The sequence below is a fragment of the Penicillium longicatenatum genome (genome assembly GCF_028827895.1).
Source record: "Penicillium longicatenatum strain IBT 33135 chromosome Unknown contig_2_segment0_segment0, whole genome shotgun sequence".
In the NCBI taxonomy this organism is placed as follows: domain Eukaryota; kingdom Fungi; phylum Ascomycota; class Eurotiomycetes; order Eurotiales; family Aspergillaceae; genus Penicillium; species Penicillium longicatenatum.
The window spans coordinates 879,491-906,441 of record NW_026643120.1 but is presented as its reverse complement, the minus strand read 5'-3'; the positions used below and the strand labels follow the sequence as shown (position 1 = coordinate 906,441).

Sequence of the window (26,951 nt, the reverse complement as noted above, 5' to 3'; positions counted from 1 at the left end):
GGGCATCTCCGATCATACTACTCAGTCCCGCTTCATTAATCCTCCCCCTGGGTCCTGATCTATCTAAAAGTTCGTTTAAAGGAGTCTGCTGTCCCGTATAGTCCTTCTCCAGTCAAGTTACCCTCTCAGGCGAATTCATCGCCACTACAAGGCTCAGCGTTCCGGGCCCGATACAAGAGCGGGACTTCATCCGAGGGTGGACTCCCCTCGAACCCGCCCAAAACCGCCATCCACCCAAAAGTCCACACCCATCGAGGGGCATTCATACGACTGTTTCTCACCTTCGTCTTGCACTTTTTTTTTAGAATATTTGAGTACCTTCGATCCACGCTTCAACGCGGGAACTCTAAGATACCCTGTTACATCCCTCAACCCCTCGGGTTTGGCGTGCCCTTCGCGCAGACCAGACAGGGACCAGGATTTCCAGAAAAAAAAAAGTTTCGAAACCAGATTGAAAACAGCCCTGATTAGCTGTGGTTGTTTCCTTTCTTTTTTTCCCTTGCTCACCCATCCCCAAACCTAATCGCCTGCATATCGACCCCTCACCATGACTGGCGCCGCTCCGATAGACATCGCCACGCGACAGTCGACGTCGGTCTCACCGCCGGGGCAGCAGGCTTCCAATCTCACGTCGGCCTTGCAGAGAGCTGGTACTGGCGAACGCACCGGGAGTGTATCGCATCACCCGAGCGGAGGTCTCGGGGTGTTCAAGGCCCCGCCGCCTCGTAAGGATTCGATCGGCGCCGCAAATGCACAATGGGGAAATGGCACGAAGCCCATTTCCATGTCAGGGTCCGCCCGCGACAAAGGCCGCCGAGAGTCTTTGGCTGGTAGCTTGGTAGGCGGCATGAGCTGGGGTGGTATTTCAGTCGGAAGCTGGATACGTGATGAGTGAGTAGTGGATATTCTGCAAAGCATCAAGGCGCGCAGCGCGCGAGGAGAAATCCTGTGCGCTGCGGCATTGTCGCACAGCATCGAAACTGACCATCTTTTTTCTACACAGCATCATTATGACTGGCACGTCCCCCTTCACCTTCCAGTCGCCTTCTTTCCACTCTTCATCATATCTCCCGAAACTGGAGGCCAACTTCATGCGGGACTTCTCGTGCTGCGGTGTGACGTTACCGACCCTTCATGACCTATTACAACACTACGAAGAAGCTCACGCTACCAAGTCCCCCAATCAAGGACATCGACCGAGTCAGGGTGAGAATCGAGCTGCCATGGCAGCAGCCGCGATCGCACAGCAACAAAGCCAGCAGCATGGCAACCAAGGGCGTGGCCTGCAGCCCGACCGCACCCTGGATATGCAGCGGAAATTGGGTCAGACCACCTCCACATCCCAGCACGTGGATCTAGACACCATCGATGATATGGAGTTGGACGAGCCAATGGGAGATGACGACGATACCACTTCTCAGCTGTTCTCCCCACAGTTACGCGACGGAGTTCAAGGCGGATTTGGAAGCTCCAACCAGGGCCCGCAATTAAACCTGGGCATGCTTCCAAGCCATCAGGGCTTCAGCACACCCTCCCAACCAGGTACTCCGATCGGATCCGGACGTCCTCTCTCCCTGCAGAATAATCCCACCGTTTCATCCGTCAATACTCCCACTTTAATGGCAAACCCCCTTCAAACCTCCCAGTTCCGAAATACCCCGGATTCGTCAGCACCCGGAACACCAGCCGAAATCGATGAGAGTGTGGTAGGCGGATTCGGCGATCTTACTATGCAGCATAACGCCATGGGCCAAAATCAGGGTCAGTTCGGACACTTCTCTGGTGGCAATAACGACATGGTCGATCTATGCATCGACGAGCCAGCCAAGCGTTTGTTTAGCCCTACAGGAGGCATGGGAGGTCCAACAAATGCCCATTTCAAACTCAGCGGAGCCCAGTACGGACCCAATAGCGATATTGCTCGACGGATTCGTGAGCAGCAGCTTCTCGCTGGAGTTCCGGATACTACTTCGATTCTTCCCAATGAGGAACCGAAGCCATTCCGATGTCCCGTCATTGGTTGTGAGAAGGCATACAAGAATCAGAATGGGTTGAAATACCACAAAGCTGTAAGTTTTCTAAGAATCCTAGTACATTTTTTTTTGAATCTAACTAATGGTGCTTTTTAACAGCATGGTCACAACAATCAACAGCTCCATGATAACGCAGACGGAACATTCTCGATAGTGAATCCCGAAACATCAGCACCTTACCCTGGCACCCTCGGGATGGAGAAGGAGAAGCCATACCGCTGTGAAGTGTGCGGCAAGCGATACAAGAACCTCAACGGGCTCAAATACCACAAATCACATTCGCCGCCCTGTAATCCAGATTTCCAGCTTGCAGGTCGCAATCTGGCTCTGGGCGGCGGTGTCATGCAGGGACAGAACATCAACGTTGCTGGAGCAGGCCTCCCCGGTATCGGCGAAGAAGGCCTCCTGTGATTTTTTTGCTTCATAAATAATATCCTCCGTGCTTTCTGCCATTTGACAATGATCTCAACGGCTATCTAACCTCCCACACATGATGTCATGACTGGTCCGGTGACTTAGGAGTTTGATTTGATGTTTGGTGTGTTTGGGGTTTTCACCTGTTTCTTTGGGGTCTATGTTTTCTGCTTTCCCCTGCCATTTGATCCAAGTGCCTTATTTGGCATTTTCTGTTTCTGCTCGATATCCCTCGCCACCCCCGTACGATTCCAGGGCTTGGCGATAGAGCCCCCATCCTCCGAGCGACCAAACTCAGCAAGATCTGCTTAGAAGAGCATTCTGTTTATATTGACTTCGGCATCGACATACTGGGATTTACGTGGCCAGGAAAGGAAAGGTAACAAGGGTTGCGATTTTGGTTCCATCGTGCGTCTATGCATGTTTGCTGCGTTCTGCACGGTGGCTTTCTGGCTTTCAGGCTTTCTTATCGGCTGATTTACCCCCCTCCTTGGTGACGTGCGGGCTCCGTCTTGACTATACCCTGGTAAAGGACATACCTACGGATATGATCCTACTGGAGCTCGGGTTGGGGTGCATGGGGATTTCTCTTTTCTTTTTTCGTTTTTTAAAGGACGCGAGCACAGCTCACGACCCTGTACTTGATGTTCTCTTTCTTCCTGCGGGAGTGGAACTGGACTTGGAAATTACAAACAAAAGTGCGGTTCTCAGGCGTCAGATCGTGTAGATATGGTTTTGGTTTGATTTGGATTTCCGTTTTGATACACTTGAGCTTCTTGTCTCTATCGTTCTCGCTCTTATCTCTTATCATTTTCTCTATTTCATGATTCCTTATCTTGTTTCTAGTAAGATGGTAAGATAAGCTTGATCAAGGACATTGGTCCATGGGCCTTCGGTATAGATACAGGTTCAAATCATCAAATTGGTTTCGTATTTGGTTATCTGGATAGGGTTTGCCATTTCATTCTAGTACATAAGCAGAGGCATGATTGGTAGAACCCATGTAAAGCAAGAACCCATCCTTAGTGTAGGCGCCATGAGCGTAAAAGACTCATATGTGAAGAGGATAATGAAAAAAATGACGCATGAAGTACAGCTCTTTGATTGACCTTGAGCATGAACCGGAAAGGACAAAAGAGGGGGAAATAAATCATAAGGGGGAAAAATAATTTCGCTTGCACCAACCGTTCAAGAGCATGAGGAACGAAAGCACTGATCACTGATTTTCATGTGTGCGAAATGAAGCACATAACGAGAACATGTATTACAGACGGAGCAGGAATGGCATAGAGAGGAAAAAAAAGGAGAAGCGAGTCTACCATTCAAACTCGCCCTGGCCTTTGTGAAAAACGTATCTAGTGGATATTAGTTGTGGTCTTAATAGCATAGAACAAAATGGTCGACTTACTCTCTGCCTCCGCTTGTCAGGATGCCGTCCTTCAATGTGCACTTCCACTTATTTTTGACTCGCTGAACCTTGTCGTACGTACAAAGCATGACTTGACCCTCAGATTCATCAGCATCTCCGTCCTCTGCATACTGATCTTCAGGGTCATCAAGGTCGGAGTTGATCGCGTCTTCGTCGGCCTCCTCTCCATCGACCTGACCGGGGATTCGAGGAGCAGCAGATGTCGACGGGTTGTAGTTGAGATGTGCCTCAATAGCAGCGCGTCGTGCCAGCACAGCCGGAGATTCGTGCTCACTAAGAGGGCGGAGGAGACCACCGGCCTCCAGTCCACGCATCTGTGACTTGAGGTGCTCACGGAGCACATGGTCGCCTTGACCATTCGCAGCGGCCTCTCGGCGACGCGCGACCTCGGCTTTCCAGTCCGCCATGGGGTCATCTCCACCACCGTCAGTTTGACCAGGGCCCATTGATGGGTAGCCAGACTCTTGTTTGATGTGGGGCATTTGCCCATTCGCGGCATATTGTTGGTACGTATGCTGGCCTGGGGCCTGAGCTTGCATTTGATGCATTTGGTGAACGGAGCTTGCCGCGTTGGCACCGTATTTCTGCTGCATCGCACTGATGGCGCGATCGCGAGCTGCCTGAGGATTGGTAGGGACTTGCATCGGATTATTCATGCCAGGCAGACCAGACGGGCCGTTAGTCCCAGGTTCGGTCTTGATTCGAGGAGGCCCACTCATGGGAGCGACTGGGGCTTGTGCATGAACCGGAAGAGGAGCAGAAACTGGAGGAGGGACAGTTTGCTGTAGAGAGACAGGAGGGGCCACATGTTGTGGCTGGGGAGGAGGACGAGGTGCGTTGGATGGGACAGTAGCTTGAGGCGGCAGGACAGGAGCTTGCGGGGTAGGCTGTGGGGTGGGATCCCAGGGGAAATGGGCGACGTTAAGAGATGAAAGCTTGGTTTGCCAGGTCTATCGTTGCAGGAAATAGTTAGTATGCAGGGTACATTGGCAAGGTCAGGTATATATATAGATCGGGTGGTCAACAACGGGGATTGGCTTGGCGGTCTAAGCGGGTACAGGCGGCCACATATAAAGAGAGCCTCAAAAGCCCGGATTCCCCCATAAGCAGCGCTTCCCGCACCATTTCGGGACCCCCGCTTTTGGCCGCCACCCCAGAACCACGACACCAAATTCCATCAAATACAACGAGATATTATCCAAAGGAACAAGAGATGATCATCCAACTTATCACTCACCTCACGCAAGTCTAGCAGTGTCTTCTGATCCACACCGCTCTCCTCAAAATCGACCTGGGAAGCGTCGCAGACTTCCTGGATGACGCGCTCAAACACCGGGCCCTATGACACAGCTTATGTTAGCTAAGATCATCGTTGATGAACCTCTTGCACACAAGAAGGTCTATGCAGACCAGCCTGCAAGAGGGGCCATGGATTCGCCTCCGCGACCGTATAGGGTGAGATGCCCTCGTGACAGGACTTACAACTTGCTGGTTCGACATGGTTGTTGTTGAGTTGCGTTTGCGGTAATTGAGAAGAAGGAAGGTGGAGGTGATTGAACGGAAGGCGAAAGAATACTGCGGTACAGTAAAATTTGGCTGATTTGAACAGAGCAAGTAGGCTTCCGTCGTCGCAACGGATGGGACCGTTGGAGCGGTGGTCGGTCACAGCTCCGAGGAATCACGCAACGAGGAAGGAATGAGGCAGACCGTAATCTTACAAGAGGCAAAACAATGAAGGAAATGAGATCTGAGAGCAAACCCAGAATAAACAAGAGAAGGGTTTTGAGTAGACGGGGAGGTTTGGCGATGAGTTACTGAAGGTGAAAGTCGGGCTTCTGCGGTCGAAATCCCTCCAGTTCCCGGCGCTTAGTCATCCCGCCGCCCTTGAAAGTTGAGCACAAAGAATGAGCCTCGGGGTACTACACCGAAATAGAAATACTTCAGGAACTCTTCAAAAAATAGCAGGAAGAATGATATTTGTGCAGAATGCGCCTTTGGCAATTTAGATACAATACCGAAGAAACTCCCCATCCAAGCCCTGTAAGAACGACCATTACACCGAAAGAAATGAATATCCCAGCCATCAATGCTCAGCAGATCACCATGAAACCGGGGGTATAAAACATGAAATGCGACCAAAACGAGATCCAAATATAGAGGCACATTAGCGGATGGTCATAGCCTTGGTAAGCTGGGCCTTGCTACCAACGCTACCTTCCCGAGATGCCGCAGCACTGCTACCAGCCTTACGCTCAAAGACCTTCCAGAACTTCAAGCTCTCGTCCGCAGCCGTAGTAGCTAGCATCTGGCCATCAGGGCTCAGAGCGCTGTGAAGAACACGGGTCTCGTGTGCAGGGATTTCCACATTGCGCACCAGGGTTGGGTAGCTCCAGATGCTCAGAGAGTTGTCAGGGAAACCACTGGAGCTAACAATCTCGCGGTAGTGGTTGCTCCACCGGAGGCTGGTTACCTGTGAACCAGTATCGATGCTGTTGGTACGGGCACCAGTTGTGGTGTTCCAGAAGTGGATGTGACGATCGTAGGAACCACCACCAGTGGCCAGCAGGTTGAGTTGCCAGGGACACCAGCTCAGTGCCTTGACAGCAGCGCGATGGTTGGTTTTGGTGAACTTGGGAGCACTGAGCGAACGAGCATCCCAGATGTTGACGAGGTTATCGTTGCCACCAGTCGCAAGTTGAGCCCCATCTGAACGCCACTCCAATCCACAGACCTCTGAAGTGTGGGAGACAAGCTCAGCCACTTTGTGATCGGCGATGCGAACATCGTGGTTGAAAACAAGGCCACTCCGCGCACCGGTGGATAGAGTGTGCTTGGACCAACCCATGACTCCGACGCGGGTGTCGTGACCGTGCATGCTGCGCAGTTTGCTACCCTCCTCAACATCCCAGATTTGGACCTCACCAGTGCCCAAACCAACACCAACGTAAGCACCATCGCCACTCCACTTCACACTGCTCACGTAAGTGTCAGGGGAAGTCTCCAGGAGACAGTTGACGGTCCCAGACTCGGCAGACCAGACGTAGACGTTGCGCTCTAGACCAATAGCAACTTGGTTGCCAGAGCTCCAGTCCAGAAGGTTCAGATAGTAATCATCCAAAAGACCAGGGGCATCCAAAACTCGCTCAGGGGCGGTCTGAACACGACGACGGAATTGAGCAGCGTTTGATTTGGCAGGACGAAGAGGGCGGTTGTACTGAGCACGGAGATCAATAGGCTTCGATGACTCCGGTGGAGGGGGCTTGAAGGCGAGAATACGAGTGTTCAAGTTGATATCGCAGGCGCTCGCCAGGGATGACTCGTAAGCAACCTTGTCGGGCGCTGGCCGAGTGTAATTGGTGGACTCATTGTCTTCCAGACCCATGTTCTCCAAAGCAGAGGTCAACTCGTCTTCCGCCGCGCGGCCGTTGATGTCAAAAGCACTAGCAGCCGAGGCAAGAACGTTCGATCCGGACGCCTCTCCGCTGCTTGTCTTGGGACGCTGGCTTTCTTCAGGCTTGGCGGCACCAGAGGTAACAAGACCTTCACTGGCGGTCCGGTTGGGAATGAATCGGTCGCCGGTATTGTGAGGAATCCGCACGGTAGTCTTGCCGGTGCGAGACCTAGTAGGAATTTCCCGTCGAGAGCGCTCCTTGGCCGGAGATTGAGCTGACGAAGGGCCAGTACCGGTCAAGGACCAGTCAGAAACACCCAGTTCCAGGTGTTTCGGTGACTTCCGTCGTGCAATATTCGATTTCGGGGAGTCACGGTAGGTCGACCGAGATGATTTAGCTGTAGCAGAAGACTTGACAGTAGAGGTAGATTTGGTAGTCGACGACTTCGCAGTGGAAGATTTGACGGTAGTGGACTTGGAAGTAGAGGATTTGGCGAAGAGCGAGGACAGGTTTCCGCCATAAACTGATTGAGACTGGCTGCGGTTTCCTTCGGAACCACGAACCGGAGTGAATGGCGATTCGTTACCCTGTGCCTGCGGAGTGACAGCAGCAGGGCGCGTGTGAGGAGAAGGAGTCAAGGGCATTCGACCTCCTGCAGTCTTGGAGGAAAAGAGGCCATGGTGGCTCTTCTTCGGAGTAGTCACCGAAGCAGTTGCCATACTGACAATGTGAATGAGCTGTTTATGAAAGGTCAGGACAGGATGGATCCAGCCACCGAGCAAATAATTCAATGCGAATTAACAGTGCAACAGTGATTTAGGATAGGTAGGATATGAGATAGATGGAAGGGAATGGAGGAGGAATAGAGTAGAGCCGAATAAATAGAATTCTACATTCAGTATGGACCAGTGTTCGCCGGGGCAACCGTTACCTCAGGTACGGCTGAACTAGGCCATATCTAGACTAGCGGCAGCCGCACATGACATGCCGGTAGTTTCCCGTTTCGGCGTCGATCGATTTTCACTGTATTCCTTGGCGGGGAACTTCGTTGTAAAAAAAAGCCTCATTGTCATGCTCAGATGTAGGCAGTGGTTGAGTTAACCCATAATGCGCCTATTTATTGCCGATTACAGTTGGCTTTTGTTGACTTGACACTCAATTTCCTCGTTTTCCTGCCTGATGGCGGGAGCTTCAACTCCCCACCTCCCTCCGTTCCACCTGGACCCACCCGCACGACTTCCATCAGCCTGGACCGGATCTTCGAGGTTCCCCAATCCGCATACCCCGAGAAGTGCGCGCTCGGTACTTTCGATGCAGCAACAGGACGCATACCTGTTGCCGGCCAGTCCCGCGGGCGGGCGTCCGGCAACTGACTACCGCCCCAGTGTCAAGAAGGCCCAAGGCCATGTCCCCGCATGTCTGGTCAACGCCTCAGTGACGTACTGCAGCAACGATCAAATCTACGCGTTTGGGGGATTTGACCAATACACTGATGAAGGTCTGCCCTCTCACCTTTTCAAATCTCCCAAATTTCACCACGATGCTTACTCGCTCCAGTGTACAATCACGTGCTCCGACTAGACTTGAACACTCTGCGGTGGGAATTGGTCGACAACTATGGTGATATTCCGGGTGTTCGTATGGGTACGTTGCCGCCGAACACCTCTCATTGGACCTGTGTCTCTAACCTAAATTCCCCAGGACACACTGCTACCCTTTACCAAGGCAACAAATTGATTGTCTTTGGCGGTGAGAACGAACATCGTGAATATCTTTCCGACGTTGTCATTCTCGATCTTCAAACATTCACCTGGGCTCTACCTGAAATTCGCGGCCTGATACCACGTGGCAGAGCACGCCATGCCGCTGTCATCCATGATGATAAACTCTTTATTGTTGGAGGGGTGACCGGAGAAAATAACGTTATTTTGGATGATCTCACCTACTTGGACCTTCAAACCTGGACTTGGTCTCGGACATGGAGCTTCACCGCTCGATTTGATCACACGGCATGGGTCTGGAGCAATCGTTTATGGATATTTGGAGGATTGGGTCCCAACATGGAACGAACGACTGATATCTGGTGGCTCGATCTCAAAGGCTCTCCCTCCCTGGCTGGCATCACCACACCCCAAGGTACCGTGGACTCCCTGGACCAACGACTGCCGATAACTCATTATCCAGACTCCATCTCTAGTCCTTCTACCCAGATGTCTCCCCGCTCTGGAAGCTATGCTGCAAATTCGGCCAGTGTTCAGGTACGAAACTTTGGCCGACGCAAGCCACTTGCTCCAGGTGCTATATCATGTCTTCGATTTCATTCTGGACCGAACGTTCCCGCGTTATTCTCCGGAACTCACTTCCAATCCTTTGCCTCGGGCGTCCTTCTTGACTTGATCACTCCGTCTGAGACCGTCCGTTCGCATGACTGTAATTTGGCAGCTCTGGAGCTCAATTCTTTACGTTGGCAACGACTGGCTGACGGCCATGAGCTTTTCCGACCGGGCTATCGGTGGCACTATTGCACAGTCAACGAAGCGGGCACAAAGGCCTGGCTGTTAGGTTGCAGTCTCGACTTGTCGAATACCCCCGGGGCTAGCGATGAGAATCATATGAGTGAAATCCTTTCCATTGACCTGGAAAAGTATGGCTTGTTGGGGAATGAACTGTCTGCGGAGGCACCCGAGCAAGACTCCTCTTGGCCTGACCGATCTGGCCACTCTCCAGTCTCTGGCCTGGGGGCAGACATTGCCGCTGTCTTCGACCAGTCTCCCCAGTCGGGCAGTGGTGCCGATTTCACTATTACTGCTATTCGCGATGATGATGCTTTCATGGACTCGGATGATTATCACGACACCACCACTTCTGGGTCTCCAGCTCAGGCCCAGCCAACCTTTGTAGAACCCAACCCATCCACATCAGCACCGATCCACGTACACAAAATCATACTGCAACTGCGGTGGCCACACTTTAAACGCTTGTACGCAGCACAAATGGCTGAGTACCATACAAAGCGCATGCACATCCCGGAGCCATACTCGGTCGTCCGTGCATTTCTATATTACCTGTACACGGATAGTATTGCCGGACACCCCGAATTCTGCTCCAGTGTGGTTGATGTGGCTGGTATGCTGGTCATGGCTAATCTTTACGATATGCCCAAGCTTCGCCTCCTTTGCGTGAACCGACTCAGTCGTGAGCTTGATGTAGACAATGCTGCCATTGTCTGGGAGCGAGCTGGGAGAACCAATGAGCACTGGCTGATGCGGCGGGCAGCTCAATTCTGCCTCACCCACTGGGGTCGCATAGTACGTACGGATGGTTTCAAGTCTCTAAGTCATCAGAGCTTAATTGAGCTCTGCGAGGTCGTGGACACCGAAGGCCGGATCATTGCAGGCCCAGAATTGGAAATGGTTAGCTCCTTTGGAGATGACACCTCCGGTGACGGGAAGGGGTCTCGCCTGAGGCTAGGGTCTGTGGCTGACGAGATGTCCGAGGCTGATGGCGATGACGAAGGAATGGAGATTTCATGAATGAACTGAACGTGCATCTATTTCGGAGTTTGCGGTTGGGAGAAAGATTTAGCTTACGATATCGGCTCATACTTACGCGTGCTTACCTTGTAAGATTTTTACGCATTTTGAACATTTGTATCTAGAATGGGCACGGATCACCCAAGTGGGAATATTCCTCTGGTGATATACCATGCCCGGGTGGTTTATGTTTTACAGTGTCTACCTTATAGCCCGTATGAATCTAAAAAGTCCCCAAGTCTTTTATCAATGAAGGCATTTTCTTCGGTAGTGCTTATATCCAAGGCCAGATGGGCCTATCAAGGTCCGTGAAATGCCAAGCAGAAGGCTCCTAAATGTAGCTGCAGTACGTTGTATTGCAGTTGACTTGATGAAAGTCGCCAGATGCCTTTCAGGGAGAAATTCTCCGTCGACATGGGCTCGAAGAACCGCTAGAAAACTTGCGTTGCGCTGATTTTTGAGTCAACCGTCGTACCCACCCTCATCAGCTTCGAAAGAGGAGAGGGTGGCAGTATATCCTCGGCTGCCTTGCGCCTTTCTAGAACAAATGAATCGTGCCTTGCAAGGCGCTTGGCCCCATGAAATTGCCTGCGTGATTGGTGGGGCTCGAATGCATTGCAAAGTAGGACGAACTTAAACCAGAGTCACGGCTGTGCGCTCCTGGTTGCCAATCACAGAGGAGCTACCTTGTTCTCCTAAGTGATATACACCTAGCCTTCGATAATGCCCTGCAGGTCCCTTCTCCACAACCAGGAACCTGTTAATCGAAGCACCATAGGCTTCTCTTCCAATTGTTATTGGAATGCATTCTCCCTCGATAACGGCCTGATCCTTGAAATGTTGAGCCAACTCATGGGTGTCCAATTTCAGATTCGTCCCCCAAATGCGACCCCCATTAAACGCGGCTTTGGTTCTGGAAATATCGGCGAAGAGGTCCAACCTTTGCGGATCCCCATTCCACCGGTAATACAGAAGAACACATTTGATTTCAAGCTCTGCCCGCCCGAGTAAGCCCATCAGGTCACCACCGGGTCTCAATGCCTCTAGCCTCGGGGCGATTAATTCAATCTGAGAAGCGGGATCGCCACCAAACCGGGTATACCCATATAAAGTGACATTGCCCCCAAAGACTGATGCCCAACTCCAGGAAGGAACATGCAGGGTGTTACGATGCACCACCCCGCCTTCAGAGGCATTTGATTCCCAAAGGAGATCTGTGTGTAGCGTATGTTGCCACAGCCCAGCTAGGTAAGTTGACAAAGTAACCCTTTGGAAGGCTTTGGCAATACCAGCCATGGCGATGAGACGGTCTGACTGATTGCTGAGGTTACAAGCGGTATAGATACTGATCATTTTTCTCCAGAGATTTCGCTCAGTGTAAAACTGGAGTTGGCCGATGCTGTCGCGATCCCAGTTGATTTTGGTACGATCCAGGCTTGATGTGAGAAATAGTGAAGACAGTTCTGCCAGCTCCTTGAGGGCATCCTTATAAGCTGTCACTCTGGGGCTTAAATGGTTGATATCTTTGTCACCAAGTATGTTAATGTGACCATCCGGGTCGGCTTCGCATCTTGCATTCTCTAAGCATTCCCAGAACACTTGATTTCGGGTGAAGTGAATGATTCTAGGAGCGAGGAATCTCTCTTGTACAACCCAGCCACGCGTACTAAGAGGGGAGTTTTCAATTTCATCCTCCCACAATCTCTTTCTTTTGATGATGTTTGTTCTTTCGTCATCGTTAACAGAAAGTTTGATTAGAAAGGGAAACAAGAGTCGAGAGTTCCGCCCGCCAACGAAAAGCGTACTGGTTGGCTCGTATGAGGAGACGGTTGCTGAGATGTTGCAAAAAGAGTTTCGGTAGATCTGTGACACTTGGTCTGCTTCCTTCTGCCAGTCTTCAATTGAGTCTTGGAAAATGCAGCAGGAGTCAATCCAGAGATATCTGTAATTCAGACGGTGGATTGTCCACATAGCATCCTGAAAGGTCTTTGGCACACGTTCAGCCGTCAAAGACAGCCCATCCTTGAATTTCTTTTCGTTGCCATGGAGTAATTTTAGAATCTTTTTCGGATCACCCCATCGATGAGATAGAGTCCAGTACACAGGGAAGTGACCCTCGAATTCCTCTGAGGTCTCTGTTCCCGCAATACTGTTTAGTCCTTCTTGTGCTATAATGTCTTTTCGATCTCTGAGGTGGATTCTACCATCTTCAATCTCCTTCACGTCAATCACGCGATTTGGAAAGAACGGTGTTGAGTCATAATCGCGACAAAATTTATGATTCTCATCGCAGTGAGATAGCCAAGATTCTATCTGACTCAAGGTCTGAGTAGAGCTCGTAGATGCATCTATCTTTTCCCAGGGCTGTGAATCCAAGGCCTGTGAGACATCAGGTTGAGACTTCATCGATACTAATGGTAGTTAAGTACAAAGATCTTTATATCAATGGAATATTGATTCAGCGGTTTTCAACTGGGCTTACTGACCTTCCAATGTGAAGTCAAGAGCCCGTGGAACGTCAACTTGAAACGATATAGAATCTTCGTGCTCATGTCTGATAGATGTGACGCGGAATCCCTCTGTATCAATCTGTTGGGCATCTCCATTCTGCATTCTATGCTTGTCCCATAACCAAGTGCACAAAGTGCAACCTCGCTCTTTACTTGCTATCAAGTCAATGAATGCTTGGTGGTGTAGTTGAACCCTGTGGTCTTCTTGTAAAGCGGCTTGAAAAACACTCTTACAAGTGTTGCATGTTTCAAAATCCATATTTGTTTATGTCTTTGAAGCGACACAGCCCAGCAGCTAACTTTCTGTTGAATTAATGTCCGGTAGACGACACGAAGAAATGAACTAGATGTGTGCCGTGGTGATGCTTAAAATTCTATGGTTTGAAACCAACAACGCATTCGGTCAGCCGTAAGCGAGCTGGCCACGTAGGCTAGCCAGCCACCGGACACGAAACAAACTAACTCCTAAGAGAAGAATAACATGTGTTTTTATGGATTTACTTGCCCTTCACCAAATACCCATGGGCCACGGATACCGTAGGGGCAGTCTTCAAATGCAACAATATTGTTCTTGCTTTTTCGACTTTGGATGCTACAAACAATCATCTAGATAGTGGGCCATCCACGGAGTATCGCCATATTGGGAATCAGAAACTAATTTTAGGTAGTAACGACTACCTAGTGTAGCGGGGACAGCTCCTCTACATCCTATTTTACCATACCGGGTGGCGTTACCCCTGGTCGGTCTTGACACACCATAACTAGCAGCCGGTGATAGTCTTGGGAGTTACACTTCTATGTCTTTTCCATCTGACTCCTACTATTAACCTCTTGCTCATTCGTGCAGGACTGTATGTGTCGTGGGTAGTGTTCTGTCGCTGGGTCGATCCGCACATCCCCAGGGGAGTGGGTTGCCATGAAAAGTTCCGGCAATCTGAAGTGATTTATTGGAATTTGATTGGCAGCCCACATGCTTCCCCCTTTGACATCCAAAGCCCGTAGCTTTGTATCTTTGTTTCACGTGACCGAGGCTTCATGTGACCCATCGAAGTAATGAAGTCTTCAGCCTCCAAGCTTTAAAGGCTAGAGTGCTCCGCTTTGAACCAATTATATCTCTTCCCTTGACAGAATCTACCAGGTTTTGGGGTGATTACAATCGACCGCGAGGATTGTCATTTCCCCCGCAAAAGCCTCATAGATATATTCTCTCCTTACCAGAATCTTTGGACGGCTGTCCAATATCGATTGGGTGTTCTATGATCAGGCCACAATGTGAGCCATTCTCAAAGCATACCTGACCAGCTGGGTATCCTTGAGACCGTGCATCTTGTATGCTGCATTCCGAAACTTCCCATTTGACCATGGCATCCTTCTGAGAGTAGACATGAAGTCTTTCCGGATTAGCTCCAAAGGTGGTTGGCTATTCAAGTCTTGAATCGAGCGCACAATATAGGCAACCATGTTGTAAACTGTTGATCACTGCCACGGTGGGGTAGATAGATGTGTTTCCTAGTAGTCGGGTCATTAATGTCTCGGGCATCAACGTCTGTGCCGCCGCGTATGCTCTTTCAAGGTCATCATCGCCCGAGCAGCAATCCAGAGTTATTGCCTTGAGATTAGAGAGAATTGAAATCCCCTAGTCCCCCCTTCTTTTAGAAAAAGTGCCAGCAGGGCAGCAACGTCGCCACCACCATGGGAGAACAAGTAAAGCGAGATGCCGCCCTGGCCATTCACGTCCCGCGATTCAACGCCGATCTCTTGAACGATCTGGCGAATTGCAAGGCGAGCTGGCTTGAGGCTTGCACAGATCCAGCTAAATGGTTGGCGCAGGGTAGTGGAGATAAAAACTGGATATGATAAGCAGAATGGAGGTGTCAGGGTACAGGATTCCTCGATATTGAGACACGTATTTGTTGATTCGCTGGGGGCGTTGAGACCCCTACCCATTTTCATAAGATGACCAAGGACGAAGAAGCGGAATCAGGGACGTGGTTTCCTTGGGACATATAAAACTATATAGGACTCCCGATGGATTGAAGGGGCCCAAAGATAGTTTCCGAGGTCATTGCGGTGTACCTAGCATAGGAGGAAGATGAGAACCACGATCTCCACTCCGAGGGGAAAACCTGTTGGGTACAATCCTTCCCCCCAACGGTCGGTCATGAACTTATTTCAGCTGGGCAGTAGAAATGTGGTAAACAGGCACCCAGAATATCAGCCCTATATTAGCCAGGCCATCCAAGATACGTTTCTGGCGTGTGGAAACGCATGGACTGAATGGCGCCATAGATGACGGGTAATAGTGGAGAATGAAGAGCTGCGTCAACGACTCGGATGTCCCCGATAGCAAATACACCAAGGGGGAAATCCGGATCTTTTCGCCCAAGGTATCCGGGGTATCCTGTATCTAACGGAGGCAAATGAGTTCATGTTGGGCGGATCGCAAACCGGTTGATTGACATGGCAGGGATGGTAAGAGCGCCTCCCCGAGTGGTCGAGTGAGTCTTAGATCAACATGATCAACAATTGAACAAAGTGCCGGTATTCCAAGGTTCTCTTGAAACTCATTACAGCCACATGAAACACGGCAGGAAGAGGCGAACAATGTGCAACTCCGTCGTGTCAAAACCTGCTTTTCAGCCGAGAGCGGATGCTGATTGGTCGGTTGTTCAGCCCGGTTAGTGATATGAGTCTGATCTGAGCAATGATGCTCTGGTGCCGATGCGTTTGGCTGTACTTTTTGACTATGGGGGTTTAGCGAGAAGAGGAATAGATTGAATAATAGATTGAAAGACAGAATCTGACAAAAACAAAACAAAACAAAACCGAGAAGTGCTTTTGAAATCCAAGGAATTGAGGAAGTACAATGTCGTCTTGTCTCCCCCCACTTTATATTATCTTTCCCTGTTCAACGGGTGACTTCACCTCACAGAAAAAAAGTTCCTTCAGCCATTTACCTTTTTAAAACCTTCACCCCACCTCCCTTCTACCTTTCTTGGAATACAGCACCGACTCCCGGTGCCTAAGTTCAAGACGGCCAAGCAGCAATTACACCAGCCCCTGTCGTCGGGCTTCCTCGTTCTCCGTAAACCCCGCGATAATCATGGCCGACCGCGATCCCGCCGTGGAGACTCCTCCGACCGATGACGACCACAGCACAGGCTCCGGAGGCTTATCCCCCATATCGCAAGGTATTGCGACTACTGATCACGCATCAAAGCCATCCGTTTCATCCCAAGCTGGCAACGCAGGCACGTCCGCGCCGTCAGGTTCCATAGCCCAGATCAACGCCGCACGGCGGGGTCCCGGGGCATCGCCACACCCGACAGCCTCGATTGGTACCCCAAAAGGGGGAGGATTGAATCCGGATATCATGGCCAAAATGAAGGCGTTTTCTCTTTCTCGACAAGGTGTGCCGCATGTCGCATCCACCGGGCACATCCCCACATCCAACGATGCCGGTGCAGGCGGTGCTTTGGCTGGGCGGTTACCGCCCCCTTCCCGGCCTAATCAGAATCACTGGTCCTCTTCGCCTGTGGTTCCGTCACTGACGAGTCCGTCCTCATCCCCCAGACCTAGCGGACTGGCTGCCAAGCGAATGAAACCTGGTCTCAAGCTGTCAGACGTGACCGGTGGAACGCCACCGCCAAATGGGTCGAATGAAACCGACACCAAACCCGAAAAGGAGAATGGGAGTGAGTCAGCTTTTAGCAAATACTCCGAGTTCATCGACACCAAATCTGGAACCCTGAATTTCAAAAACAAAGCGATACTACATGGTGGGGGTGTGGAGTTCTCTTCTGGTCATAGTTTCAAGATTTCCTTAGACGAAGTGGATCGCCTAGACGAGCTGGGCAAGGGAAACTATGGTACCGTCTACAAAGTTCGACACAGCCGGCCTCATCTTCGGAAACCCGGCCTAGGTCTGAGTGGCATTGTTAGTCGGGCAGCTGAGGATGCCGACCAAGCGCGCCAAGATAATCTGTCTGGTGTTATCATGGCGATGAAGGAAATCCGACTAGAGCTGGATGAGGCCAAGTTCGCCCAGATCATTATGGAATTGGATATCCTGCACCGATGTGTTTCCCCCTTTATCATCGATTTCTACGGCGCATTCTTCCAAGAGGGCGCTGTATACATGTGTGTTGAATATATGGATGGCGGCTCGATTGACAAAATCTACGAAGGCGGCTTGCCTGAGAATATTTTGCGAAAGATGACCTTATCCACCATCATGGGATTGAAATCGCTCAAGGATGAGCACAATATCATCCACCGCGATGTGAAGCCGACCAATATCCTGGTCAATACCAAGGGTCAGATCAAGATTTGCGACTTTGGCGTAAGCGGAAACTTGGTGGCCAGTATCGCCAAGACCAACATCGGCTGTCAGAGCTACATGGCTCCAGAGCGCATTGCAGGCGGTGGTATGCAACAGTCGGGAAGTACTAGCGGCGGGACATATAGTGTGCAGAGCGACGTTTGGAGTTTGGGATTGTCCATCATTGAATGCGCCATGGGACGGTACCCGTATCCACCGGAGACATTCACCAACATCTTCAGCCAGTTACACGTGAGTACCTCTTCCAATAACTTTTAAGTGAGATCCTAAGCTAACATTTTAATCAAGGCTATTGTCCATGGAGATCCCCCAACCCTTCCTGCGGATGGTTATTCCGAAGAGGCGCACGCATTCGTTGAGGCCTGTTTAGACAAGAACCCGAAGAACCGACCAACCTACAATATGCTGCTTCGCCACGTTTGGCTCAAGCCCCTTATGCAGCCCCCTACCGAGGCTGAGAATGAGGCTGTAGCCCAAGCCGAGGCGTCGGCAGCTGGCGAGGGCCTTCCATCTTCTGTCACCGAGGACAAAGAAGTCGCTGACTGGGTCCAAAAGCAATTGGATATGAAGAGCAAAGGTCTTCTTCCCACCAGTGATAAGCCTGCTCTGCACGCCGTGGCCTTGGACAAAGTAGCCACTAGCCCCTTGGTTGATGACGCTGCTCCTTTTTCACTGGGAGAGTGAAATGATGGATCTTTCACTATTTGAAATTTTGCATTCTTGTCTACAATACTACCGTCATCCCTCAGATATTTATCTCGGGGCATTTAAAACGGCGCCGGCGCCGTCTTCATTGACGACATGGATCTTTGTCGACACGCTGGTTACTGACCCTGTCTCTCGCCCCGCTGCCTTACCATAGACACGCCAGATTATCAAATTCTGACTTGATATCCTTGATCACTTGCAAACAACTTGGTCGTGAATCTGTGAGCCTCCGGGTTCATTTCTAGGGAGCACCTATTTGCCTTATTGAGGTACACCAGCGTCCGGCGTCCCAGCCGTCTTTTATTAGACATACATGATGTTATTACGATGGTTCCGAATACATTCAAATGATAAATTTAAACCCAACTGTACCTCTCTGTTCAATCAAGTCTTCAATATGATGTGCTCTCTCCACATTGTACATGCCCGGTTTTTTCAAGGTCTTTAAAAGGGTTCACCCCATTTTAGGAAACACGCATAACTCATTTTTGGGTTGTTGGCAGTTGCATAGAGTCGGTCTAGCTTCCATATGAATAGGGAAGGGAGAGCAGGACGATGACCCAAAGTAGAGAGTAGTTCTTACCAATTTACTCAAATTACTCCCAATCATTGAGCAAAGCTGTCTCATTATCTTGATTCCAGGCATATGAAGATCTTTTGGAGCATAAAACCTTCCCCGCACGGTATAAGCATAAGTGGAAAAAGGGGCCAAATTATGTAACATGTAGAAACCTTGCTATTTAGCCATCCTTTATTTCAGCCTTCCACAGTTCCAGTGAATTACCCAAACAAACCCGAGTCCACTGGAAATTCCACGTCTATCAGCTGGACTCCAATTCCCACACCAAAACCAAGCCTGAGTGGACAAATTGCTAGCTTCACAGTAAGCGGACATCAACATGGGACAGAAACCATCTGTCCCGCAACCAGGAACAACAATCCAAGTCATCGGAGCCGGACTCCCACGAACTGGAACCGCATCATTCAGTACAGCCCTGGATATCCTTCTAGAAGGCCCAACCTTCCACTGCGGAACTCAAGCAACGTTAGGACCCCCTATTCAAATCAAAACATGGATTCAAGCACTCAAGCACTGGGCCGCAGGAGGTGACACGCATCAGAAAGCCCTCCTAGAACTCCTAGCGCGCCAGTATGATGGTTATGCCGCCACGACCGATTCGCCAGGTGGCCAGCTCGTCCCTGAGTTGATGGCCCTGTACCCGGATGCCAAGGTAATCTGTACTGTCCGGGATCCGGTGTCCTGGGAGAAATCTATGAACCATGTGATGCATTATACGTTCCTTTGGTTCTTGCGCGGTGTGCTATTTCCCTTGCCTGGCATGAGACATTTTATAAATTACCTCAAGTTATTGAGCGTGCAGTGGAAGACGCTTTATGATGAGGAGATTCCGACAAGGAAGACATATGATCGGCATATTGAGTGGTTGAAGGAGGTTGTTCCTGAGCATCGGCTTGTGTTTTATGATGTTAAGGATGGGTGGGAGCCTTTGTGTAAGGCGCTTGGGAAGGAGGTTCCGAAGGATGTGCCATTCCCGCATATCAATGATGGGGATGCGATTGAGAAGATTGCCAAACTGCATATTCGGAGGGGATTGACGCGGTGGGCTTTTATTTTGGCTGTTGGTGCCACTGGATTGGCTTGGGCTTTGTATCGGTAGACATTTTGCTGACCTCAGTACATAGAGGGCACAGACATGGGACATATCAAAACTGCTAGACGGGGAGATCCACCTGACTTAATACTGATAATACAGAGGGAAGGCCACACATGGGAATCGAATAGCCCCGTATCCAACTCAAATAACACATATAGCTCTCCCCGCAATAGCCTATTATGGTTCAACTGGAGTAGACATGGTTACGTGTGGGGTAAGAGCGCATTGATCGATGTGGGGGTTCTATGTCGGCTATTGATAAAGTGAACTTCGTAGCCGGGACTCTATATGAACCCCTCACTCGGCTTGGATCAATTTAGGTATTCAGGTACTGGAAAGATGTCTCTCCTGAGTGGTAGCAATTTCTCGAATATCTCGGTCAAACCTCTCCATCCAACATTCACTGCGGAGGTTAGCGGAGTGGATTTCTCAACTCCAATCTCAGATGATGTGTTTAGCGAGATTTTGGCTGCGTTAACTAAGGCAAACAACCTTCTCCTTTTAACTGTAATCCACCTACAAAAATTAACAAAGCATCAGTATGGCGTCCTAGTCTTCCGCAAAACAGGCCTCACCGACGAATCCCACATTGCACTCTCCAAACGATTAGGAGAGCTAGACGATGTAACGCCTTACATGAAAGCAGGCCGACCAAACCGGCTGAGGTTCGCGGAACTCTTCGACGTGAGCAATATTGAGCTAGACGGGTCGATCCTGAATCCCTCCAGCCCACGAGCACAAGCAAACAAGGTAGAATAAGCGCCCGAATACTATGATCATCGTGTTCGAGAAACCACTAAAATCAGGGCCAGGGAAACAGTCTCTTCCATGTGGACTCTAGCTTCAATCCCCGCCGAGCCGGGTACTCGCTCCTTCTAGCGCACGAACTCCCTCCGCCTGGGATGGCGGTTCGACCGAGTTCGCAGATACACGAGCTGCATTCGGCAACCTCTCTGCAAAGCTGAGAGACGAACTTCTAGCAAACGACTACGTGGCTTGTCACTCGATGCACCATTCGAAGAAAGTAGCTGCGCCTGAGGCGTATGCTGATATTGAGCCGCTTGATTATCCGATGGGTCGGCATAAGATTGTTCAGCGACACGAAGCGTCAGGCCGGATGAATCTTTATATTGCCGCGCATATCCATCATATTGAGGGGCTTGAGGCGGGGAAATCAGATGAGCTGTTCCAGAAACTGTTTGGGCTTGCTACAAAGGATGAGCATCTCGTTGGTGTTGAGTGGACTTCACCTGGAGACTTGGCCATTTGGGATAACACTTGTGTTATGCATCGCGCTGTTGGGGGGCCATATGTGAATAAGTACAGGAGGGATATGAGACAGTGTACGGTTCATGATACGAGTTCCATGGCTTGGGGGTTGAATGAGCATACTGATGTTAGACAGGGATTGCCTTGATTTAGTGATATTTTGAAATTGGAGAGCCAGGTGAAACGTGTGGTTGACAATTTTTCATGTTAAATTTTGCTCTAAATTGGTTGTTCATATTATATAGTCCATATTTACCGCAGAGTAACCAGCTCCTCGGCACTAGTGGGATGGATAGCAACACAGCTGTCAAAGTCGGCCTTGGTAGCGCCCATCTTGACGGCAACACCGAAGCCCTGGAGCATCTCGCCGACGCCAAGACCAAGGATGTGCAGACCGACGACCTTCTCCTGGGGACCGGCGCAGATAATCTTCATCTCAGTGGGGTTCTTGGCCTTCTCCTCAGCGGGCATAAGGCTGTAGTACATCGCGGTGAACTTGGTGTGGTAAGTCTTGATTTTATCGTCGCCGTACTGCTGGCGGGCTTCGGGCTCAGTGAGACCGATGGAGCCGACCTCGGGGTGCGAGAAAACAACAGTGGGGATGTTCTCGTAGGAGAGCTTGGCGGTCTTGAATTCGGAGGGGCCGAAGATACGGCTACCAAGCTGGCGACCAGCGGCAATTGCAACTAAAAAATGGTTAGTGATTTATCCTGTAACCCCGATATGGCTTTCCTTACCTGGAGTCAACTCGGCTTGGCCAGTCACATCACCAAGGGCGTAGACACCCTCGACGGAAGTGTTCTGGAACTCGTCGACAACAACGTGACCACTGGAGCTGAGCTTCACGCCGGGGATGTTGAGTTGCAGATCCTCAACCTCTGGAACACGACCAACGGCCCACAGGAGCTCGTTCACCTCCATCTCGGTACCATCATTGCTAATAAGCTTGATCAAACGGTCGGCTCCCTTTCCGTCACGGATAAGCTTAATCTCCTTGAAGCCGGAGTGGTGGCGGTGCATCTTGACACCAGCCGCCTCATAACGATCGGTCATGGTCTTCTGGATCATAGGGTCGAACTTGCGCAGGAACTGCTCACCACGGATGAACATGTGAGTCTCAACATCCATGGCGTTCATGACACCAGCAAGCTCAACGGCAATGTAGCCAGCTCCGACGACAGCAATCTTAGGGGGGAGCTCCTCAATCTCGAAGAAACCGTCGCTGGTGATACCGTGCTCGGCACCCGGGGTATCGGGGATGTTGGGTCGGCCACCGGTGGCGATCAGAATGTGCTTTCCGGCGTAGCGGGCGGTGGTACCATCCTCGAGGGAAACCTCAATAACCTTGGGCTCGACGAAGCGGGCGCGGCCGTGGACAAGGTCAATGCCTTCCTTGCCCCAGTTGCGCTCGTAGATGCCGTTCAGGCGCTTGATTTCGGCATCACGAGCCTCCTTGAAATACTTGTAGTTGAACTTGGTACCCTCGGGAATATCGTATCCGTAGTACTTGCCGATGTGAATTGTCTCGTTGACAGTTCCGGCGTTCCAGGTCATCTTCTTGGGGACACAGCTAGTTTCACGGTCAGCTCTGAGCTTGTGCACCATGCCATCATGCCAATGATTAATTATATATGGTTCTAACATACCCAACATTCACACAGGTACCGCCAGACCGACCGCTCTCCACGATCAGAGTCTTTGCGTTATACCAGCCAGCTGCGCGACGGGCGCTACCGCTGCCGCCGCTACCACCTCCTAGGACGATGTAGTCGTACTGTTGCTCGGTAGGGGCCATTGTGGAAGATTTGCTCTCAAGTGTGGGAGTGGAAGAGGAAAGGTGTCGGGTGATCGAGGAAAGGCGCGAAGCAGGAGCAATTGCGGTGACAGGACGATTTATGGACGCCAGGGTTCGATTGACGGTCGGACAGAGACCAGTATGGATATTCTTAGCGGAAAACCGGGTCAGGGAGGAGCGAAAGCTGATCCGGGAGGTGTGGGTGGGTAGGGAGCGGGAGAGCATGGAGAGGATGGAGGGGTATGTACAAGAGGGAATGCTAATAAAATAGTAACGACACTCCGGCGGTGATTGATAATTGCTGAGAGCCCAGAACCAGCGGATTGGTAGTTCACGCTTCTGCTCTGCAGTCAGCCCCACACCGCCCGGTATGATGCGATCATTGTCGATGAATAATCAAATTGGATAAGCATGTCGAACTATATAGAAACTCTGTTCTTTGGGCATTCGTCAGGTATGTTATTCCTTTCATTGTACCTACAGTAGATCTTTAACCAAGGAACTTCCGCGCCACGAGTCTCTTTGCATTACATTCGTTGGGTTTTTTGCAAGAACCGGATGCGCGGGTAAATATAAGAAAATTTAGCAACGCAATCAGTTCTCACCTAAGCTGGCAAAAGTTTGGGCTTTAATTGGTGCCGCGTATAACACTGTCAAAGCACAGTGCTTTTACACTTTCTGATAATGATCCCTACAATCTGTGTAAATAGTCCACTAGAGAGTGAAGTGATACGAGAAAAGGGTCATGGATGTGTGGTCATAGCCCTTAGAGGGCCCAAGTCAACATCCCAGTCCTCACCCCTTCGAAAACCTCCAGGTCTCGGAGGATAGACTCACATGAAACAAAAACCACTACCAAGAATCCTGTTGCACTTCTTGTCTTTAGCTAAACCAGGCACGGGCTCCCCCTGTTTACCGGCGCACCCACATTCACGAGGAAACAAGAATGCAAGGGGATGAACCAACCACCCTGCCCTCCAATCAATGTCCCAGAAATCACCTCCATGCCTCCTAGAAACCAGGAAATTACCTTGCTAGCCAATAGAGCAAGGTATTTTGACTGGCGAACTCCTTCGTAGCCTGTGGCCGCCTTCCAGCTCTCAGAAAACGCGATCAGTGCCTATACATTAACAAATCTTCCTTTACAACCGACCAACAGTCGTTCATCTTCTGATCACCCTTTTTCCCACCGCCAATATGCGTCTCTCATCTGTCGTCTTCGTCGCCATGACCTTAGCTCTTGGCTCAGCTAAAAAGATCAACATGAGCTGCGAATTCGCTCAAGACAAGACCGGCATGGTCCAGAGCCCCTACTGCTGCCGCGACTTGGTATCTGCCAGAGGAAACCCCAAGGCCAATACAGCTACGGACTGTATGTATCTCACGCATTAAGAAGAAACATCATGGGTGTATTGTTCAGTTAGCTAATCCATCTCCTTGTAGGTGTTCTTCTGAAGACCCCTCAGCTGTGTGAGGACAAGTCTCGACCTGCATGCTGCTACGAGATTGTAAGTGACTGTTGAAAGGACTGGTTGAGTTGAGTGGATGCTAATTCATGATGTCGTATAGGGCAAGGAGAAGATCTGTACCTCGCACGCTGTTTTCCAAGATGCGGCGAATGTTTAGAGTTGGCGATGGGGATGGGATGGGTCATGTTCATACCTGTACATGCCTATATGTGCAGAGGGATCACGGCCGGAGGGATACTTCTCGCGGACTTTTTTCGGTGTCGATAAACTTTGAAACATCAGTTGAATAAAGATTGGATTACATATAATTATTACCTCTTCCTGCCTTCGGTATATTGGACTATAGACTTATGGAAAGGCGAGGGTGGTCTGCTTAAACAATTGGAACATTCATGATAAGAAGGAAAACTGATGTAGTTGATTCGATGTATGGGGATCTTCATGATCAACCCAGGGATATATTAACGCTGGAAAATAAAAACGCCAAATTGCAATGCAAAGGCAATGAGTAAATATTGACATTATCTCGGGGGAACCATCAGCTGGACTCCACACTCAGCATCCGCTCGGTGTTCCTCCGAAACAGTTTCTCTGCGAGCCCTGGCACACCCAAGCAAAGATCCAAGCACCATTCAGTGAAGGGGTTGATGTCAATGCCGGTGAAGCGAGTATGAGGCCAGTCGGTAGCATAAATGGTGCGGTCCGGGGCCGCCGCTAAGAACTCGCGGGCCATGGCTTTCAGTTGATGTTGAGATTGGTCACTGGTCAGTCGGTAGGGAGCGGATATTTTGATATAGGTGCTTCCCAGTTGGAGAAGAGAGATGAGAGACCGGAAGCCGGGGAGTGTGTATGGGTCGAAGGGAAGGCCGTCCTTCGCCTTTGGAAGGGATAGCTCGGGGCTACCAAAGTGGTCGATGCAGACCGTAACGCCAAGGCGAGGCACGATAGACTCAAGGACAGGCATCATCTTCAGAGGGAGGTAGACCTCAATGATCCAGTTCCGAGGGCGTGCAATGTCGGCGTGTCGAAGTAATGTCTCCTCCAACTCGGCTTGCTCCATCACTTTCCCGACGGATTGAAGGTTCACGCGTAGACCACGAACTCCGAGAGCGTGCCACTCATCCAGAATCTTGGATTCCGGCTTGGTAGTAATCGGGTCAACTACAACCACTCCCCGACCTCGAGATGGGCCGAGCTTAGTTAGGGCAGCCAGCAGGCAGGAGTTGTCTGTGCCATAAATAGAGGGCTGGACGAGCACGAGGTTCTCGACACCGACAGATGACTCGAAGGCGAGAGCGTCGGCAAGTGTGTGTACTTGTGGTTGATATACTGCTGCCTTCGAGACTGGGAACCGCTGGGGTTCCACGACATGCATGTGACTATCCCATGATTGCGCGGGGAGTCTTTGTTTCCTTGTCGTGGTATGGCTCAGCCGTCGCTCAGCATGCGGCGAAGAAACCGCCGTCAGTGATAGACGCGGTGAGGTCAAGATATTGGAGGGGGCTGCGTGGAAATCAGCATGCTGGCGACGAGATAATAGGGTTCATAGCATGGAAAACACGGGAAAAGAGGAGGAGTATAAGAAAAAAAGCTGGAACGAGAGTGCCAACTCACCGATGAGCAGGATCTGATACTCGTCACCCTTACTGCGGCCCTGGCCGGGAACATGCCGTCTGTCGGTCAACCTCCGTGACTGTTGAACTAACTGGTGGAAAAGCAAGGAAATCGTTCACATAAAAAAATTTGCCGAGTCCCGTGTATCAATCCACAATATGGGCCTTTTCAGATCTGACTCCACAGTCAGCTTTAACAGTTTAACAATAATGGGCGTGGGATGTCGAAGGGCCATTTAGGGAGTCGCGGAAGTCGACCGAGTGAGGCTACCCACTTTGATAGCGGAGGTTTGGCGAGCGGCAAAAGGAATTGTAAGAAACATTTCCACCCCTTTTCTCGGTTGACGGCCTGTCATCTAAGCCACCCACGGTTGTGGATTTTAAAAAATCTTCTCGATCAAAACGTTCAGGGGACAACGTTCTAGCGGGGTCTGTGGATTGCAATGCGGTGCGATCCGACCTGAAGAAATATTATGGAGCCGAGCCGCGTCCCGATAACACGGGTATACGAACGTGCTGCAAAGCACTGGACACTGCCTGGTCTGCGCTATACTTATGCACGACCCACCTTAGCCATAAAAAAACCTCTCATTTGGCAACCATGTAGAGCATTAGGTCGATTTGACTTACCGATGTCCTTAAGCTGTAACGGCCTCTCTAGATTTCAATCACGTCAAGACAATCCTATGACCACCATTATTATTGAGTCGGACTTAAAACTCCCCTGTATCGTTCCAGCCTCTGCTCATATCAGGTTCTTATTTCCAC

The 26,951-nt window shown here is 50.5% G+C and overlaps 11 protein-coding genes across 11 annotated transcripts; 5 read left to right on the top strand and 6 right to left on the bottom strand.

Annotated features, from left to right (window-relative positions):
* Nucleotides 1-547: 547 nt before the first annotated feature.
* On the top strand, nucleotides 548-2,444 carry N7484_002860 (zinc-coordinating transcription factor SFP1; the record flags this gene model as incomplete). The annotated part of the gene is made up of 3 exons (XM_057113280.1): nucleotides 548-891; nucleotides 1,004-2,069; nucleotides 2,133-2,444. The coding sequence occupies 3 exons, from the start codon at nucleotides 548-550 to the stop codon at nucleotides 2,442-2,444; spliced, it is 1,722 nt and encodes a 573-aa protein (XP_056973420.1).
* A 1,318-nt stretch (nucleotides 2,445-3,762) lies between these two features.
* On the bottom strand, nucleotides 3,763-5,376 carry N7484_002859 (transcription initiation factor IIA large subunit; the record flags this gene model as incomplete). The annotated part of the gene is made up of 4 exons (XM_057113279.1): nucleotides 3,763-3,802; nucleotides 3,856-4,826; nucleotides 5,114-5,215; nucleotides 5,359-5,376. The coding sequence occupies 4 exons, from the start codon at nucleotides 5,374-5,376 to the stop codon at nucleotides 3,763-3,765; spliced, it is 1,131 nt and encodes a 376-aa protein (XP_056973419.1).
* Nucleotides 5,377-6,040: 664 nt separating this feature from the next.
* Nucleotides 6,041-7,987, bottom strand: N7484_002858 (WD40 repeat domain-containing protein; the record flags this gene model as incomplete). Its single annotated transcript, XM_057113278.1, has 1 exon — nucleotides 6,041-7,987. The coding sequence occupies one exon, from the start codon at nucleotides 7,985-7,987 to the stop codon at nucleotides 6,041-6,043; it is 1,947 nt and encodes a 648-aa protein (XP_056973418.1).
* Nucleotides 7,988-8,447: 460 nt separating this feature from the next.
* Nucleotides 8,448-10,801, top strand: N7484_002857 (Kelch motif domain protein; the record flags this gene model as incomplete). The annotated part of the gene is made up of 3 exons (XM_057113277.1): nucleotides 8,448-8,766; nucleotides 8,826-8,912; nucleotides 8,970-10,801. 3 exons carry the CDS (start codon nucleotides 8,448-8,450, stop codon nucleotides 10,799-10,801), a joined length of 2,238 nt encoding a protein of 745 aa, XP_056973417.1.
* Nucleotides 10,802-11,434: 633 nt separating this feature from the next.
* N7484_002856 (HET domain-containing protein) lies at nucleotides 11,435-13,414 on the bottom strand (the record flags this gene model as incomplete). Its single annotated transcript, XM_057113276.1, has 2 exons — nucleotides 11,435-13,212; nucleotides 13,288-13,414. 2 exons carry the CDS (start codon nucleotides 13,412-13,414, stop codon nucleotides 11,435-11,437), a joined length of 1,905 nt encoding a protein of 634 aa, XP_056973416.1.
* A 1,157-nt stretch (nucleotides 13,415-14,571) lies between these two features.
* Nucleotides 14,572-14,889, bottom strand: N7484_002855 (uncharacterized protein; the record flags this gene model as incomplete). Its single annotated transcript, XM_057113275.1, has 2 exons — nucleotides 14,572-14,780; nucleotides 14,856-14,889. 2 exons carry the CDS (start codon nucleotides 14,887-14,889, stop codon nucleotides 14,572-14,574), a joined length of 243 nt encoding a protein of 80 aa, XP_056973415.1.
* Nucleotides 14,890-16,414: 1,525 nt separating this feature from the next.
* Nucleotides 16,415-18,337, top strand: pbs2 (mitogen-activated protein kinase kinase PBS2; the record flags this gene model as incomplete). Its single annotated transcript, XM_057113274.1, has 2 exons — nucleotides 16,415-17,884; nucleotides 17,942-18,337. 2 exons carry the CDS (start codon nucleotides 16,415-16,417, stop codon nucleotides 18,335-18,337), a joined length of 1,866 nt encoding a protein of 621 aa, XP_056973414.1.
* Nucleotides 18,338-19,260: 923 nt separating this feature from the next.
* N7484_002853 (sulfotransferase family protein) lies at nucleotides 19,261-20,040 on the top strand (the record flags this gene model as incomplete). Its single annotated transcript, XM_057113273.1, has 1 exon — nucleotides 19,261-20,040. One exon carries the CDS (start codon nucleotides 19,261-19,263, stop codon nucleotides 20,038-20,040), a length of 780 nt encoding a protein of 259 aa, XP_056973413.1.
* Nucleotides 20,041-21,558: 1,518 nt separating this feature from the next.
* Nucleotides 21,559-23,326, bottom strand: glr1 (glutathione-disulfide reductase GLR1; the record flags this gene model as incomplete). Its single annotated transcript, XM_057113272.1, has 3 exons — nucleotides 21,559-21,992; nucleotides 22,044-22,876; nucleotides 22,953-23,326. 3 exons carry the CDS (start codon nucleotides 23,324-23,326, stop codon nucleotides 21,559-21,561), a joined length of 1,641 nt encoding a protein of 546 aa, XP_056973412.1.
* Nucleotides 23,327-24,298: 972 nt separating this feature from the next.
* On the top strand, nucleotides 24,299-24,727 carry N7484_002851 (uncharacterized protein; the record flags this gene model as incomplete). Its single annotated transcript, XM_057113271.1, has 3 exons — nucleotides 24,299-24,473; nucleotides 24,545-24,609; nucleotides 24,671-24,727. 3 exons carry the CDS (start codon nucleotides 24,299-24,301, stop codon nucleotides 24,725-24,727), a joined length of 297 nt encoding a protein of 98 aa, XP_056973411.1.
* Nucleotides 24,728-25,108: 381 nt separating this feature from the next.
* Nucleotides 25,109-26,238, bottom strand: N7484_002850 (putative TIM barrel metal-dependent hydrolase; the record flags this gene model as incomplete). The annotated part of the gene is made up of 2 exons (XM_057113270.1): nucleotides 25,109-26,092; nucleotides 26,218-26,238. The coding sequence occupies 2 exons, from the start codon at nucleotides 26,236-26,238 to the stop codon at nucleotides 25,109-25,111; spliced, it is 1,005 nt and encodes a 334-aa protein (XP_056973410.1).
* Between the last annotated feature and the right edge of the window lie 713 nt (nucleotides 26,239-26,951).